Source organism: Cottoperca gobio, chromosome 13 (genome assembly GCF_900634415.1).
Source record: "Cottoperca gobio chromosome 13, fCotGob3.1, whole genome shotgun sequence".
Classification (NCBI taxonomy): domain Eukaryota; kingdom Metazoa; phylum Chordata; class Actinopteri; order Perciformes; family Bovichtidae; genus Cottoperca; species Cottoperca gobio.
Window position 1 is genome coordinate 6713221 of NC_041367.1, and position 16565 is coordinate 6729785.

Genomic DNA, 16565 nt, shown 5'->3' on the forward strand with positions numbered 1-16565 from the left:
TTGAAATCAGATCTAAGACTGAGTGTGTTTACATGTGCACCAGTATGACCTTATCCCAGCTATGAGAAACTGTTAAGTGCTTTGCTAGAAACCAGCCTTATCTGGGCTTCTGCTCTCTGTTGTTACATAAATAAGTGACTGAGATGTGGCGGAATATCCAGATTATGATCCAGGTTTCTCATGTTTTATATAAAAATATTTTTTCCCTTAGAAGTTTAAAACCAGGATAAGACTCAGAAGTAAGATATTCATGTGCACGTTGCATCCTAAGCATGTCAGGTGTTGCCTCTGCTAATGAATATGTCTAAAGCAGCGGTTATTAATATTTTGCTAATTATTTGCTAGTATCGCTGAGTGACTAGTTAAGGTCTTAAGCCTTAAAGAAAGTGGTGGTGCATGATATCAACATCTGATGTCAAACAAATACTTTTACATTTTGGGAAATACACATATTCACTTTCTTGCTAAGCGTGAGATGAGAAAGTTGATACCACTTCTCTGCAAGAAAGCGGATTAGGATATTGCCAAATCATATAGTCAGTCTTGCCCCCAGATATATTCGAGCCTGTGAAGTAACAGTGCATTTGAACATGGCTTTAAACAAACTCCACAGTGTATGATGGTAATTGGCACATTTGCTTTATTTTGAAAACAGACATTGAAACCATTTTTACTTTTTCATATTTTTTTCTCACAAGTTTGAACTCCTTGATAAGGTTGAAACTGGACATTGCACTCACTGGAACATGGGAAAAGTATTTTTGTTTGCTCGTCTTTTTACTTTTTTTTTGCGTAACATCAGTGCAAGAGTATTTTTCCAATTCATATAAACTGTCATAACAACACCAAAGACATCAAAAAGAAGCTGCCACACCTCTTAAGTTTTTGTGACTGCGAAAAAGTTCCTCTCAGAGGGAGAGTTCCCATCATGCATCTGGTTCGATGGTTCATGCTACTGTTCTCACATTTGGTTGGCAGAACACAAATCGTCATGTAAGAGCCAGTTACACCAATACTATAGCTGACTTCTAAAGTTTATTATATGCTTATATCATTTAAATGGCAACAGGTCCTTTACTGTAAATGTGAGTAGAAAGGGAGTTTGTAAAAGGGGTGTAAACCAAGCTTGAATGACTCAAGCAGAATAGAGAGCGAGAGAGTAATAGTCTTGTCCTATATGTGGTTTTTGGATGAAGGATAAAGCTGCCCAACTGGAAATGTCACACATTTAATTATACATTCTATTTTTCCATTCGATGTGTCAGTACATTACCTATTTGCTTTGTTCTCAATACACTTGTACCGTGTTGAAAACTAGAGTTGCATTTTAAACCAGTTTTTTTTTTTTTTTTGTGCGTGCATTTGCAGAAAGTACAGATTTTATTTGCAAAGTGTGTTTGAGAAAGTGCATTGCAATGCAAATAAAGTATGGTGCATTCACAATGCATTTTAAATGCATACATATCCAGTTGGGAGCGTTCATTCCACCACTGCTTCACTTACAATGGATAGTGAAGATCAAATCCAATCCTCCTCCTCCTCATAATAATCATCATCATCATCATCATCATCATCATCATCATCATCATCAAGGTAACAATCATTTTTCATCATCATCATGATGCTCATTCTCATCATCATCATCATCACTACCTCATAATATTAGCTTGAGCCAAAAAACGTAACGCTGGAAACTCCCCCAACATGAGAAAATCATTGCCACACAAAAAATGACAAACAAATAGAAACGGACTTCCTTCACATTGGGAAGGCAAAGAGCAACCTTTTTAGATTTTTGTTTTTTGTGTTATTCTTCATACTTTTAATTCTGCTTTCTTTAGGTTAGACTTTGCCTTAGTCATCCTTGGACTCGGTGCCCTCTGGCGCTGCATCTGCCGGGGTGGCCTCCTCTGCTTTAGACTCCTCTGCAGCATCTGGAGGGAGGGAAGGAGAGTGGAGGGTGAAGAGAGAAAAAGGCAAAGCGAAAAGGAGGAAAGTGAGACGTAAGGGTGGAGAGAAGGGGGACATGATAGATACAAGGTGGGTCGGGGAGAGGAGAGAAGGAGAGAAGATTAGCCTGTGGGGAGTAGGTTTCACATTGCACAACGTTTTACATTGTGAGGTTGGAATAATAAAGCTCTATCTGGGTCTTCTGAAATACTGAGCATCAAATATTTCACATATCAGCTGCTGCTTTTGATGTTTAAAATATTTCACCTCAAAGGGTTTTCTGTGTAAAAAGAAGCAGGCGGTAACATTAAAAATCATGAAAATGTAGATAAAGAATAAACTTTGTAGTTCCATGTGGTTCACAATATGTCAACTCTACTAAAACAGAAAGCATGTCAGTCAGAAGATGCAACCTAACGTCTGAAATCCCACATTGGCTAAGTAAATAATAAAGGAAGAGAGTGCTCCTAATGGACTCACGAAGCATTTGAACTGACATCTCAACGCTAACAGCAGCATCTGTCACATCGAATACTGTATGATGCCTATACTGCTGTAACAAAATCCATTGGTGGATTACTAAGAGGTGAATACTGCTGAATAAGGATCCATGATACATCACTAAGGCATTACTAATCAAGTGTGTTGAGTAATATTGCTGTGATGCTCCTGTACTGAATGCTATTTTGCGGCTAATAAAATATTATTATTGTATGTCTATTGTCTACAAAATCAAAAGTAATATTTCCTGATAAGACCTTCTCATACAATATATGGGCTGCAATGATTTTCGGACCTTTTATATTATACTGACCAAGCCTATTATTCAAGTGCCCCCAGAGAGCGGTGATCTCATACCACGATGATCTCATACTCTTTTAATAGAAAGAGGAGACATCAAAGAATGACATCACTGCATTGGAGATCGGGGTTATGTAGTGCATGTGTGTGGGTGGGTGTCTGTGAGTGTGAGTGAGGGTGAGGGTGAGGCAGAGAGAAAGACAGAGGTGTGGGAGGATCTTGTATGTGTTAGCACTTGTACTAATGTGTGAGTGTGTGTGTGACTCAAAACAGCTAAATGTTCCAGGTAGGAGGGTAGGAGGGGATTATCTGTATGACAGACTTGAGAGGGTTTTTCTTTAAAAGCCACTGAACTGTGCGATACAAATGCAATTTCGCCAAAGCGAATCAGTTCTGGTATTGTGACATCAGTGCCACCTAACCTCCACCTTCCATTTACAGTTTGTATCTATTTATTTATTTCATATACAAGGCATGTCGCAACATTTTTGTCTCAATTCAAAGAACACACACTCCACAGGGACTGTCGTAAGGCTTTGTCCTTACTTACTATACCTCGTCTTTGTTACCGCTAGGTGGTCGGCACTGTACTGATTTAAAACTGCTATGCAGATGACACCCAACGCTATATAGCTGTTGGTCCTGAGCTCTATTTACTCCCTTAAAAACTGCATCAATTTATACAAAATGTCCTCAAACTACTAATTTATGACAAAACACAAGTCCTTGATATTGGACTATATACTATTTCAGCAGTTTGCACCTCAGGCAAAATATCTGGGCGTTACCGTCAACTCTAATTTTCCTGCCTCATAGGAGTTCAATCAAAGAAGCATGTGCATACTTCTGTCAGAGTGTTAACAGGTTCAAAAACATAACATACCACTCCTGTTCTTAATCTCTACACTGGCTCCCATTTAGGTATAGGAATCTTAAAGTGTATCCAATACCTGTCTATAAATGTATTTATGGACTCGCCTCTGAAAGCATGATATGATATAATGCGAAGATATTTTCTTGGAAGATCCCTCAGATTAACCGTCTCTCTGCTGCTAGCTCAGCATACCAAAGACAAAGACATATGGTGAAGCTGCCTTCGGTGGTTTTGGAACTAAACAGTGGTATTCTCTCTATGTTGTACACTTGCCTTTTTAGCCTTGCTTTAACTCACCTTATTATTACTTCACTGCCATTTTTTGAATGTCAACTACTGCTTAATCTTAAAAGATTTGAAAAACAACTGTTTTATTTGTCTGAGCTTTGAGCTGTATTTTATGTATGAAATGTGTCATATAATGGAAGTTTATTATACTATAATTTGTGAATATGTAGTGCTATGTAAACGTGCTATGACAGTTAACTTGGTCAGATGTAACTACGTAAAGCCAGTGACACAGACTATCCCAGGTGGAGAACCTGGATTATACCCTCATAAATCATTCAGTGAGATCAGACTACCTGGCGTCATTGTGCATGTGACTCCTGTCTGTGCGCTGACAAACCTTAACCAAGTAACTTAGTAATAAATATTAATTAGGTGAAGCAGATTGTGGCCAGCAGTGAGTTCTTAATTAGCAGTTCTTTGTCAAGTAGGGTTTGTTTGTGACAGGCTTCCCCGGTGCGGATCGTGACCAGTACTCTTCATTAATCATTCATTGAAATCAGAGCACCTGTTATCCCCGCTCCGCTCCATGCAGGGTAGCTATCCCATCGAGGTGGTAACTATGACAACCGGGAGACAGTGCTGCTTAGGTGACCTAGTTTCTGTGTAGTTCTCCAGTTAGTGTGTGTGTGTGTGTGTGTGTGTCCCACCTCACATCCCCATCTACTCCAGACTGAGCATGCTCCATTAACTACCTGTCTGACCCAGTCTGAGAGTCCTTGGACCAGAAATATGAGTTCATGTCAAGATTTTGTTGTTATCAATGTTATAATGCAATTTCATGGCCTTCAAGTTTCGGGTTTACGTTTCCACCGTAATTGGACGTCAAATGGTGGTTTGTTTTCAAATCTATTAGCTGGTGTTGGATTTTATCAAACATTGTTGACCTGATGTGATGTGTAGAGAAGATGTAATGGGGTCATCCATTTTCACCACTATTTGTGTTGTAACTTGAATAAATGTCGCTGCCACCTCAATATGTTGGTGTTGGTAACATAACAATCTATATTAACCCAACTGAGATGTTTATGAACCTTTATGACTCACAAAACAAGATGATTTCTCATTAAGCAAAGCATACAACATTGCTTCTTAACAATACCTCTGATAATTCCCAAGATAACACTAGCCCGTTGTACAACATTATTCCTGACAAGCGCTTAATCACTTCCAACCAATTTATATCTCAATCTCCGCCTCATCAGTTTCCATCTTACAGAGGCTGAGATACAAGGCTGTCTCATATAATACTGAGCTGTGAGTATTAACCAGTGAATGGTGGAGCCTTGCCAAAGATGCTTAAATCTTAAAGACTCAACAAGCAGTTATTTCCAGCGGTGCCTGCCAAGTAGACTACGGAAAATCTTTCCTATTCCCCATTATCCATTTTTGACAGTAATTAATTGCCTCTTGATTGGTCAGTGTGTCTGGAATTATTTTCGTCTCTGACCTCTGAACATATTGTGCCCTCCCACACCTAAGTGTTGGATTCAGATATTGGGATTATTTTATTTAGCATGTGCTTGTATGCGTATCATTTTTTAATACTCCTATTTTAATGAATAGTTCAAAGATGTAGTATAATCTGCATACCTTGTTTATCATTTGTTTGGTTAGGCTCCTCCTTCTCCGCTATCGGGCTGACAGCCGCAGGCACATCGGCCTGTTTGGCCTCCACCTTTTTCTCTTCACTTTCCTCCTCTTCCTTCTTCTCCTCAGCTGTGGTGGGACTCTTGGCTGCCGCCGCTGGGGCCTCCACCTCTTTGGGCTTCTCCTCGGCTTTCTCCTCTGCCTTTGGCTCCTCTTTCTGGGCCTCAGAGGGAGCTGTGGCGGCCGTAGGAGAGGCAACAGCAGCCGGTGCTGCCGCTACAGGAGACGTCGCTGCGCCTACAGGGGAAGCAGCAGCAGCTGCCGGAGAGTTAGCTGGCTTGTCTGCCACTGGGCTTTTGGCTTGGCTCGTCTCCTCCTCCTTCTTGGCCTCCTCTCCTGCAGCTTCCTCCTCCTTTGCAGGTGCCTCCTCTCCCTCCACTTTCTTTGCCTCCTCTCCTCCTTCTGTCGCCTCCTCTGCAGCAGCAGGACTGTCTTCCTCCTTCTCTTCCTCTCCGTCTTTCATCTTTTTCCGAGTTATGTGTCCACGGAAGCTCGCCTGTATTTTGGTGGCAGCCTTGTGGGCCTTGTCCTCGGGTTTGTTGGTGGTGCCATCCTGTTCAATCTTCTGGTCCGCATCCTCATTCTTCTCCACCTGCTAGCCAAGAGAGAATACAGCAAGTGAACATCTACTGTAGGCCATCAAGCAGGTCCACTGGAAACCAGCGAGGGAATGTACTGCTTGTAATACTAAACATTTGCAAAGAATCCATCTACTGTGGGGTATGTAGCTTGAGAATGAGCATCCCACAATATCATGCTGGCAAAGAAAGGTAGAACATGGCATGAGTTGAAAGGTCAGAAAAAAGAAAAAAGACTAAAGCATATGCTCAGAGAGGGTTTATTAGTTAACTTATGAAGTGATAAAGGAATTACTGGAGAACTTTGGACTGGGAAAAGTTGGGTTAGGGTTTCAGGACTGGTTTAGAATTGAGTAAAAGTGTAGGATTGGATGAGGAACAGGGTTAGGAATAGGACAGAACACAATGTAATATTGAAAGGGGTTCCATGATATTACCTTTTGTAACTGGATCCATAGCTGTCCATCAAATAGTGGGTTGTGCTATGAGTCATATAAATCTAATGAAAAGAAATCAAATCAAATAAAGGAATGAATGATGAGCACTGAAAGTGGCAAACAAAATGAATCAGTACATTCAAAATGAATAGGCAAACAAATCAAGGTAAAATTTTCTCTGGCAGAAGTTCAACCAATCAAAAGCTTAAAAATGTGCACCTTAAATGAATGTGAATAAGCAACATGAAGCCAACACAAACTGTCAAAGAGCATGCAAGCAGTGCAGAATCAGTTAGCCAAATGATAAAGATGTAAAACAATGTTTTAGTCCTTCCAGCAATCAAGTGTTTGTCAGGATCCAGTGATACATTTGACAATAATAATGTTTGTCATTGAATGTGCTGGAAAGAAGAGATTTAGTGCCTTTGTGAATCATGAGAATATTGTGTGTGTGGGTCGATTGTCTCCACATAATAAATTGGACACACTGGGATTTAGGGAACGACAGATGACTCTAGGCATTTATTGTGGTTCTTCAATCCAAGCATGAGGTTGATATTGTCCTCTTGATAATGGTGTTGAAATGGATTTAGTGAATAATTAAACATAAATGTAGAACCCTTTCCATGGCATTCACTAATGTCCCCTGGATCCACTGCTAATGATATCTTCAAAATTGTAACCAGAAAAAAAATGTAAGCATTTCAAATTGAGGCTCTTTATCCAAAATAATGAGCCAATCTCTATTCTCTAGGTACAGTAGCTTTCTGCGGCTCCATCTTTAGCTGCTAGGGAACGAGCTGCCTGCTAGAATCTCCTCAGCATTCACTGCCATACCCCTCCCAACCATCAAAGGTTACCTTGACAACCAGAGTGCTAACTCATCACGGCGCTGTCTGGTGGTTGGTGCTATGAAAGACTATATGTCACCCTGATTGGCAGTGCAGCTGACCCCTCAGGGGAGTGGGCCAATAGGAACTTGTAAATCAGGCGGAGCAATCAGCATGGCTAAGGAGGGGTTGTGTGTGATGCAGCGGCAGGGTGCGGTGCGGTGCCAGTGGGGGGGGCTGAAGGGGTTATATGTATCAATGCTGGCGGTCTATGTCACTGAGCATCTTCTTTAAGGTTTTGTATTTTATACGGAGACGGTTTTCAAGATGTGAAACTAGTAGCTACATCCATCAGTCTATCTCCTGATACCTACTGTCTCTAATAGAGTCATTATATTGGATATGAGGTTGGACTTGGACAGCTGCCTGGGTGAGCAATCACATCTATGTGACATGATTTAAGAGCCAGAGGCCCTCGACCAACATGTCTTCTTCAGGGTCAGTGTGTCAGTCCAATATTGGAGCAGAGAGGCCAAGGTACAGCTGTGTTGGTATATTCACCACCTCCACCATCATCCCCAGGGTTCAGGCTGTAAATCCTGCCCCGGGCCTCCCTGCAATTCTTAATATACACCATCTTCCTGAAGCAATTTTGTGCAATGTAATATAAAAAAAAACTGCAGGCTGTGAGAGCGATAGCAGATTTTCAGGGGCTTTGCACTGCGCACCAAATATAGTGATTTATGTTTAAAAGATTGTACTAAAGCTGTTTACCTATTAGCTAATAAGTGTCCTGCAATTAGAACATATGGAGGTCCAACGAGACAGACAAATCACTGATCTTAATAATATGCACGCAGGTCTCTGGTAACTTATTGGGCTTTCACTATGTCTGATCTCATGGGTGCTTACAATTGCCAAAAAATTGACCAAAGCACTTAACTCTAAATGGGATTACTTTCTGGCTGCATACAGTGAGTCAGACAGAGAGAAAAAAGTGATGGATGGGTGTGTTTGGGAATACGGGGTATGACATCACTGTTGGAACAGAGGGTATGTCATTCGCTTTAGAGATCTGGGTGTGTATGAGTGCAAATGTAATAAAATGCCAGCAGAGTGCCAGGTGATCTCATATCGGAGGAAGAAAGATCACGTCATGGATTTGATCACAGTTATAGCATGGTCATTTGAATTATTGATATGTGTCTGTGGATCACCCTCAAAAGAGTTGCGTTGTGATTTTCTGACTGCTGTAGTCTGTTTCTGTGAACTATAAGATTTAGTACTGAGCTACTTTGACCTTTCATATCAAAATGATTATGCTGTGATATATAATGTACGAGTATGTAGTATCTAAACAGAAAAGGGAAAAACCTTTAAGAATTGCTTATTAACTGTTAAGTGAACCCCGGTCGCGTACCATCCTGCAGACGTTATCTCACTTGGTGTCTGTGCGGCACACATTTTCATTCATAAATACAGCAGCACCTCCCAAAGGTGCAGCACACCACAAGGTACACTCCTTTAAGTCTTCACACTGAAACTCCACGACCATTTCAACTCTTTCTGGATTCATCTGCAGTGAGGCAACATATTTGCATTATCAGGTTAATCAAATTACTTATAACAATTAGCCCGCAGTGCTTTTCTCTTTCAACAGGGTCTTTCTGGTTGCCATAGATACATTACATTATCCACTTAAAACAGTTTTCATTATCCAGAAAAAAAAAAAAGAAGAAATGTTGTAAGTGCTTTTCTTGCATCATTGTAAAACGAATTATGCTATTTATAAAATTATAAAAGCTAGAGTATAATGTAGCGACATTAAAAGCTGGCAGTAGGACAGCGTGTAGGTGACAAATAATGACTGTCATCTTCATGTTCACAATCTAAATGTACATTACCTCGCAGGTTATTCTCTCTGAATACAAGAGTTATATTCTCCAGAGGACAAACGCCTCTGTCTGTCTTTCCTGTCTGCAAAGGTAATAAATGGCCGTGCGATAATGTGTTCAGTATGTGTTCAGATGTGTCTATTTTAGCTTTGCCTATCAGCTGCAGTCTGTGCGCTCTCCCTGTCTGTCGCTGTCCTTGGGTGGGCACCGGCTGTCGTGAGAACCACACCCGAGAGTCAATGGCCTTACCGGCAGATCCATAACCACACGCACACGCACACACACACACACACACACACACACACACACACACACACACACACACACACACACACACACACACACACACACACACCATCCCCCAATGGTGACACACGGTAACAATCCGCCACCTTCCTACTGCCTCACTGCCAGTGCCATTAGAGACTTTTTTTTCAGGAGGGGGGAGGAGGGGAAGGGAGGAGAAATGGGGGAAGACACAGTGGAGTGGTTGGGTTTATGCTGGTTGAATTACCACAGAACCACAGCTCACGCTAATGCACACACCAGGCATACATATAATCCTGTTGGTTTTTTATTATTATCCATTCAAGCAGGAGACTCCCTTTTCGCCTCACGGCTCCGCCCTGCCTTGGATCGAATGCCGGCAGCAAGTGAAATATTAATATTAAAGGTAATATTTGAATTCATAATGGTGAAGCTTTGCAGAGGGGCCTTTTATGCCGAACCCAACAGGGGCAGCTGCTGGATATATTTCACTTCAATATGTAATTATTGGAAATGTGTGTATATCAAAGCAGATATTGTTAGTAATAATATATATAGTGCATTGGCTAATTTTAATAAAATGAAAAAGTCCCCATACATTTATCTTATTACCTCAGTTCTTTAGCAGGCAGCGAGATAATATTAGTCACTTTGCTGGTGGCACACACACTTCCTGCAATGACAACTCTCTCCTGAAAATCCCAGCATGATTTCAATGGCTGTCTGCTGTTCTGCAGGAATCATCGAGACACCAAAGAGCCAAGACTAGCTGCTGTCTGCAACTGCTGAATATCTCACTCTCCTTCTTTCTCTTTCTGTAGTCTTTCACTCTCTTTCTCACTGAACATACTGCTACCCACTCATTCTCTCTCTCTCTCACACACACACACACCGACACATACAGACAGAGCGGAGCACCACACCCTTTTAACCAGCTATCTCCTGCAGATGAGGAGAGGGGGGCTCAGGTGGTGACTGCCAGAGCCCCCGCTCGCCATCTCTCCTTCCCTCTCTCTCCTTTGACAGTGAATTGATGAGCGTTGTTACGATCTTTTACGATGGCCCAGCAAAAGATGCTCCAGAGCAACTAATAAGCGGCCGTGTGCCGGCGTCATTACATCCTCTGGAGCGGCCTTTAATTCAATTACAACGACTCTCTGCCTGAACAAAGGCTCCGCAATCGCCACTGATCTCATAGGGGCTGGGTATGAGGATGGGGAAAGGGGCAGCAGGGATGAGGAGAGGGACACGTGGAAGTGGAGAGGAGCTGGAGTGAAGGGGCTATAGGGCTGGACATGGTGCTGGGGGAATATGGAAATATGGGCTGTGGCTAGTGCTTTTGCTGAAGCCATCCTAAGGGGAAAGGAGCTCTGAGTGCATAATCATCTTTAAAGGTAGCAGACTGGGTCTTGATTATGGTCTAGACTCATTTAAATAAAAGAAGTGGCAGGACAAGTAGGACAGGTATGGTCCTGGTGCTAGGAGGGGAACTAGGAATGGATTTAGGGTGGAGTTGGAGAAGAGCACATATAGGCGGGATTTGAAGTATTGCTTTATGGGGGAAATGTCAGCTTTCTGTAGGGCTGATGATGAAGAAAGACCTGAGTTGAACATGAACCTGTAAGAACTTAAACCTTACCCTAAACCCTGAGGTGAGAACAAGGAGCATCTTCTGTGGTGCTGAATAGTTCTCTAAAACGGCACGCAAGTAAAGATAAAGCTAGCAGCTGGGGCTACTAAATGAAGTGCTAGTAGCCACTCCCTTGGTGAAGATGTTGCAACAGCACTTAACACTCCACAATGGCAGGACCCACGGCAATACTGCCATGTTTAAAACTGCAAACCGTGCTTTTTGCTCATTCATGAAGACTACGGAGTCTTGTCTGGATTGATTTATGCCCCTGCTCCTCAAAGGCAGGAGGCAGGAGGATGCGTGCATGCTTGTAGGCCGGGAGGATATTTTTTTTTCCTTTCGTGAGAGATGCGCGCTCGAAGGCAGCGACAGCTTTCTGTGGGAAAAGCCGGTGCCTCACCCACATGGCTGCAGTGTGCAGCGTGCCGGCTTCCTTTCTTTTCATCTTTCTCACCTTTGCGTCCGCTCGCCTCCTCCAACCATCATCCCTCATTCTGTCACCACCACATCTCCTGCCGGTTGTAGACACCATCCAGTTCCCTCTTTGCCTTTCTGCTTTGCTGCATGCCTGCCTCTCCCTACCTTCCCCCATACCTTGCAACCTCCCTCCCTGTCTCCATCCTTTTTTTCACCTCTGTTCCTCTGCCCACCAGGTTCCCTTCGCTCTCTACCCCCACCTCACATACCTCCATGTGCACCAGCTACCACTCCACCCTGCTTCTCGTTCTCTCCCTGCCCGCCTGTCCGTCTGCCTCTATCTGCATCCCGCATGTCTTTCAACTGGCAAGTCTTGCTTCCTTTCTCTCTCTCTCTCCTCCCTGTCAGAGCTAATATGACTCATGCCGGCTAACATTTGAGAAACAATCAAGTGGCGTCGGAATCCAGTGTGTTATGAGTCCGATAAAATCACAACCAGTTTGTGATAGTAGCAGGAAACCATCGCTGAACACACACACACACACAACAGCACAATGATAGCTGCTGAAATACGGAGTGAAGCATAGCAGAGTGCCACCTTCTTCTTCACTTTCCAGACCCACCTGCTTCCAACACCTTCTTTTTTTATTAATCTCTCCCACTGAGAATCGGCATGGGTTGTTATAAAGTACCGAACACCAGCCTTTCACACCCTTTAAATGAGAGCACACTTCATAGTACCCTCAATTGACAACATCCACTTATAAAGCTGGAGGGCTATGATAATCCATTTAGGCTCATTTATTCCCATTGTATCCCCCTGAGGCCACTGACATGATGGTGCTGCTCACTCAAATCCGTACCCCACCCTTTTTTTCCTCTCTGTGGAAATGTACTTTCCTGTGTCACCCATTTCTGCTCAAGATAACAGAAGTACAAAACTAAGACAACCATTTAAGGCATCAATTAAGAACACATAGGTTGGTAATTAATATGAATCATCATTAAGATTAGAGGAGTTCGTTAGAGCTCCTGAAAGAACGAGAGAGCATATCAGAGACAATACAGAATCTATCAAGTGCCTTTCAATAATCTTTCACTTTTTACAAGTGTATGATCAATAGGAGGGAATACCAGGCTGCCCAAGATCGAGTTACAGTCTTGTTCCTCTCTCTGCAAGTACAGTGTGAGGTCTGAGAGGCATTGTGGCAACATCCATTCATGCGGGATAATCACATTAACTAGGCGTGTCTGGGCTCTGTGGATAGACTTCTATAAAGACAAGCCGGGCCCCGAGTCAAAGCAAATTACACCAACATTTTCTCTAATCCCTCCTCAAGCATCCTGATCTGAATAAAAAACCAACAGTCACAAAGTTCAGAGTTGAGATTCATCATTTTGTCATTATGAAAGAGCTGAAAATATTGATAAAGCAATTCAGAGCAGTTTACCGGTTTGGTTCTTCTTATGCAGCACAGCATAGTTGTAGTTGTTGTATCCTCCCTTTTTTCTTCTCTGCTTCTTTCTTCCCTTTTTCTCCCTTTCACTTCTTCTCTCTCACCCTCTCTCTCTCTCTCTCTCTCTCTCTCTCGCTCTCTCGCTGTCTCTCTCGTGTGCGCTCTCTCTTGCTTTCGTGCACACACACACTCTCTCTCTCTCTCTCGCTCTCTCTCTCTGGCTGTATTAACAGCTAAGCCGCCCAGTGCATTTACACATCCCAGTTTGCACACACACGCTCTTCAGTCGGTATGCCTGGGCACACCTCTCTCTCTCTCTCTCTCTCTCTCTCTCTCTTACTCGCAGCCTGACAATGACTATAAGCCCACCCTTTAAACCCCTCCCTTCCCTTCTCCCTCCATCCCTCTCTCCTCCCCTCTTCCCTTCACACTATCCCCCTCCTCCTCCCTTTTCTCCTTCTCCTCCTCCTCCTTTTCTTGCTCATAGTGATGAACCCCCCCACCTCTTTTAGATCAGCACTCCTCTCTTCTACATCTTCTCACCCTCCTCCTCCTCCTCCTCTTCTCTTTCAGCCTGGCTCCAGCAAAAGCTGCGGCCCCACCCTAAAAAGACTCTCGCCTAATGACTGACTGGATACCTCTAATTTTTCCTCTGATACATCATTTTGTATGATTTATTTGTGTTTCTCCCAACACTACCACTACCCCTCTGTTGTATCCCCTCCCCTTCCACACACATAGGGAGGTGTCTTTGTCTTTAAAAAGAAAAAGATGAAGAAGTTGCCTCCTCTGATTGCTAAGGCTCCCACTCTAGACTGTGTGTTATACACTCTCTGGATCTCTGTTCAGTGATATGAGACTGTGAGCTCTGCGTTCAAATTGCCACAGCCATGCCAGAAGCATGTTTTCTGGCACAGCCGGCTGCATCCCTTGCCAGGAGAGACGTGTGAAGGAGAGCAGTGATGATCGCGAGGCGCATGTAAGCGAGCACATACACACACATACACACTCTGTGCTCTTAGGACACGTCACCCGCACCACCAACCCCCCCTCATACCCTGCGCGCTCTGTTCTCATGGAAACACCAGCAGATAGACTAGAAGAGCAGAAGAGGAGTGTGTGAGTGTGTGTGTGTGTGTGTGTGTGTGTGTGTGTGTGTGTGTGTGTGTGTGTGTGTGTGTGTGTGTGTGTGTGTGTGTGTGTGTGTGTGAGAGAGAGAGAGAGAGAGAGTTAGAGGGGAGAGGAAGGGATGAAGGTAGGAGGAGGAAGCAATAGGGCCGGGTGTGGCAGGCGAGGCAAACTACCTCTCTTTCCCTCTCCCTCTTTTCTCCCTCTATGCCCACATTTGCACAGAGTGTAGTTTAATGAGCAGACACAGCATGCATTATCCCCACAACTACATTCATAATCATCACTGTACAGTGAGGCTCGCAGGCGCATGTTCATGCAAACACCCACACTCTGTATTTGTCTTTCATAACACACACACACACACACACACACTGTGGTGACAGAAAAGTCCCCACCCCCGCTTTGACACCGGCGAGTTACAGACACAATGAGAATGGAGGGAGGGATGGAGAAGAGGAGCATAGACAGAGAGAGGGATGGATGAAGAGGAGAGGAGGAGGACGAGTCCTGAGGGGTTGTGCTCCGCTATTCTTCTCTCTTACAGGATTATTCCACATCCAGTTCACTGAGGGGGAAATCATTAACCTGCACCGCTGAGCCACAGCCTTCCCGGTGGTCGCTGCTGTCACACAGGGAAATCTAGCACCATTACTTAGCTGTGCTACATCATCACTATGTGTCATCATGTTCAAAAGCAGACCGTATGACACAGACACTGTAATAATGCAGCGTTCTGCTGAGCATGCATGGTCTTTTACTCGGCACTGCCCTGCTTTACTTTTATACTGCTATGCACATTCACAGTCCCCTACTCGGTCACTTCACCGGAATAACTAGCAGATAAGTGTCTCACTCAAGGGAACAGACTTACGTTTTATAAAGTCGTCTGAGATCTCACTTCTTAGGTGATGACTTAAAGGAAAAAAACAGAATAAATGAGAGGGCAAAGACAGAAGTATTGAGTGTAAATGTGATGTGAAACATATGCTATTGCCTTCCCTAGTCACCAGATTAGAGCTAATGATTAGTCAATTAATTGATTAGCTGAAGGAGAGAAAATAGCAACAGTTAGTCGTTTAAGTCAGGTACTTCTCTAATGTGAATATTTGCTGTTTTTTTTCCTCTTCTGTTATATTAATGTGCGGGAAAAACAAACACATTGACAACTTGATCCCTGGAAAACTATGGAATTCTTCATTATTTTCTGAGTTTGGGACACTTGGATAATCCATACCAAGAAGAATTGGAGCTGTTCTGGTGGCTCGTGGCGGCACAAGTGTGCACTTTTTCTGTTAATGTGATCAATATTTTATTGTTTTACTTTTGAGATTTTATTCTAAATGCATACGCCCAATTTCAACTAATTCTAATTAGCTGCACATTAATGAAAAATCAATATTTACACATTTAAAAACAAGTGCAAAATCACTTCCCTTCAAATCCCTACACTGGGAACAAGAAGTCCTTTAAGAGAGGAATACAGCAACACAATCCAATAACAAATGATTAGGGTTGTCTAAATGAAAAATGTAATATTCAAACACTCAAATCCCCAAGAGCAAAATCAAGCGGATGCCCGGGCGGTGGATAGCTGAAGAAACGAAGCGAGAGTGTGTGCGATGATCTTTGAACACAATCCATCTGCAAGTGCAGCAGGTTGGCCAGCAAACGGACGCAGGCTAAAGTAGCTGCTCCTCATGTTACCGTCTTAGTACGCTGATCTATATTCAGTTATTTGATTGCTTGTGTTAAGCAGCTGAATCTGCTGCTGCACTGACCACATAGATCAATAATGTCACACTGTCCTGCTAGTATCGAGAAGCGGTCAAGAGGTATGTTACAGCAACGCTTTACTGTGGTTACAAATTCATGTTTGTGATTAAAATATAGGTTCTTATTAAACATGAATTCTCGAGAATGGGACACGATGGCTTTGCGTGCATCTTTTTTAAATATCTCTACCGTAAAAATGTTTCCCTACAAAACAAGTATATGAAATATTCATAAATGTATTCATGCAAGTAAGCCTGCTGAAAACAATGCTGAAAGCAAAGCAAAGGGCATTTTTTTATGTGGCCAATAAAAATAGTTTTGCTTGTGGGAAAAGGTCAGATCCCTAATGCTCACGACCTCTACCACATTTTTTTTAAACAAAAATAATAGGCCTGAAAGGCAATGTGAGCATCAAGTATATAACTTACTGTTCTGTCTACATTGTTTATGCTAGACTAATAAACAACATTTCAAAGAAGATCAATTGTGGCGGTGCGACGTTATCATTTCAGATTCTTCTGAAAGTCAATTTGTTTTCTTATGGGGGGGGGGGGGGGGGGGGGGGTTAGACCTACTTGTTGCAC

General features: G+C 42.9%; 1 protein-coding gene across 3 annotated transcripts; it reads right to left on the reverse strand.

Moving 5' to 3' along the window:
* Positions 1 to 622: 622 nt before the first annotated feature.
* gap43 (growth associated protein 43) lies at positions 623 to 13401 on the reverse strand. 3 transcript variants are annotated; one of them, XM_029446472.1, is made up of 3 exons: positions 13072 to 13401; positions 5507 to 6155; positions 623 to 1934 (listed from the first exon to the last, which is right to left on the reverse strand). In XM_029446472.1, the coding sequence occupies exons 1-3, from the start codon at positions 13099 to 13101 to the stop codon at positions 1855 to 1857; spliced, it is 759 nt and encodes a 252-aa protein (XP_029302332.1). In that variant the 5' UTR covers positions 13102 to 13401; the 3' UTR covers positions 623 to 1854. The 3 variants fall into 3 exon arrangements, with proteins under 3 accessions (XP_029302332.1, XP_029302331.1, XP_029302330.1); XM_029446471.1 differs by having other exon boundaries at positions 5507 to 6158; positions 13072 to 13399; XM_029446470.1 differs by lacking the exon at positions 13072 to 13401 and adding an exon at positions 11658 to 11818 and having other exon boundaries at positions 5507 to 6158.
* Between the last annotated feature and the right edge of the window lie 3164 nt (positions 13402 to 16565).

Excerpts from the sequence above, each read along its gene's own strand:
- gap43 (XM_029446470.1), bottom strand. The coding sequence starts at position 11,795 with ATGGGGGAAGGTAGGGAGAGGCAGGCATGCAGCAAAGCAGAAAGGCAA. Across the intron at positions 6,159-11,657 it reads GGAGGCGAGCGGACGCAAAG|CAGGTGGAGAAGAATGAGGA; the intron begins GTGAGAAAGATG and ends TCTCTTGGCTAG. Across the intron at positions 1,935-5,506 it reads CCAAACAAATGATAAACAAG|ATGCTGCAGAGGAGTCTAAA; the intron begins GTATGCAGATTA and ends CCCTCCCTCCAG.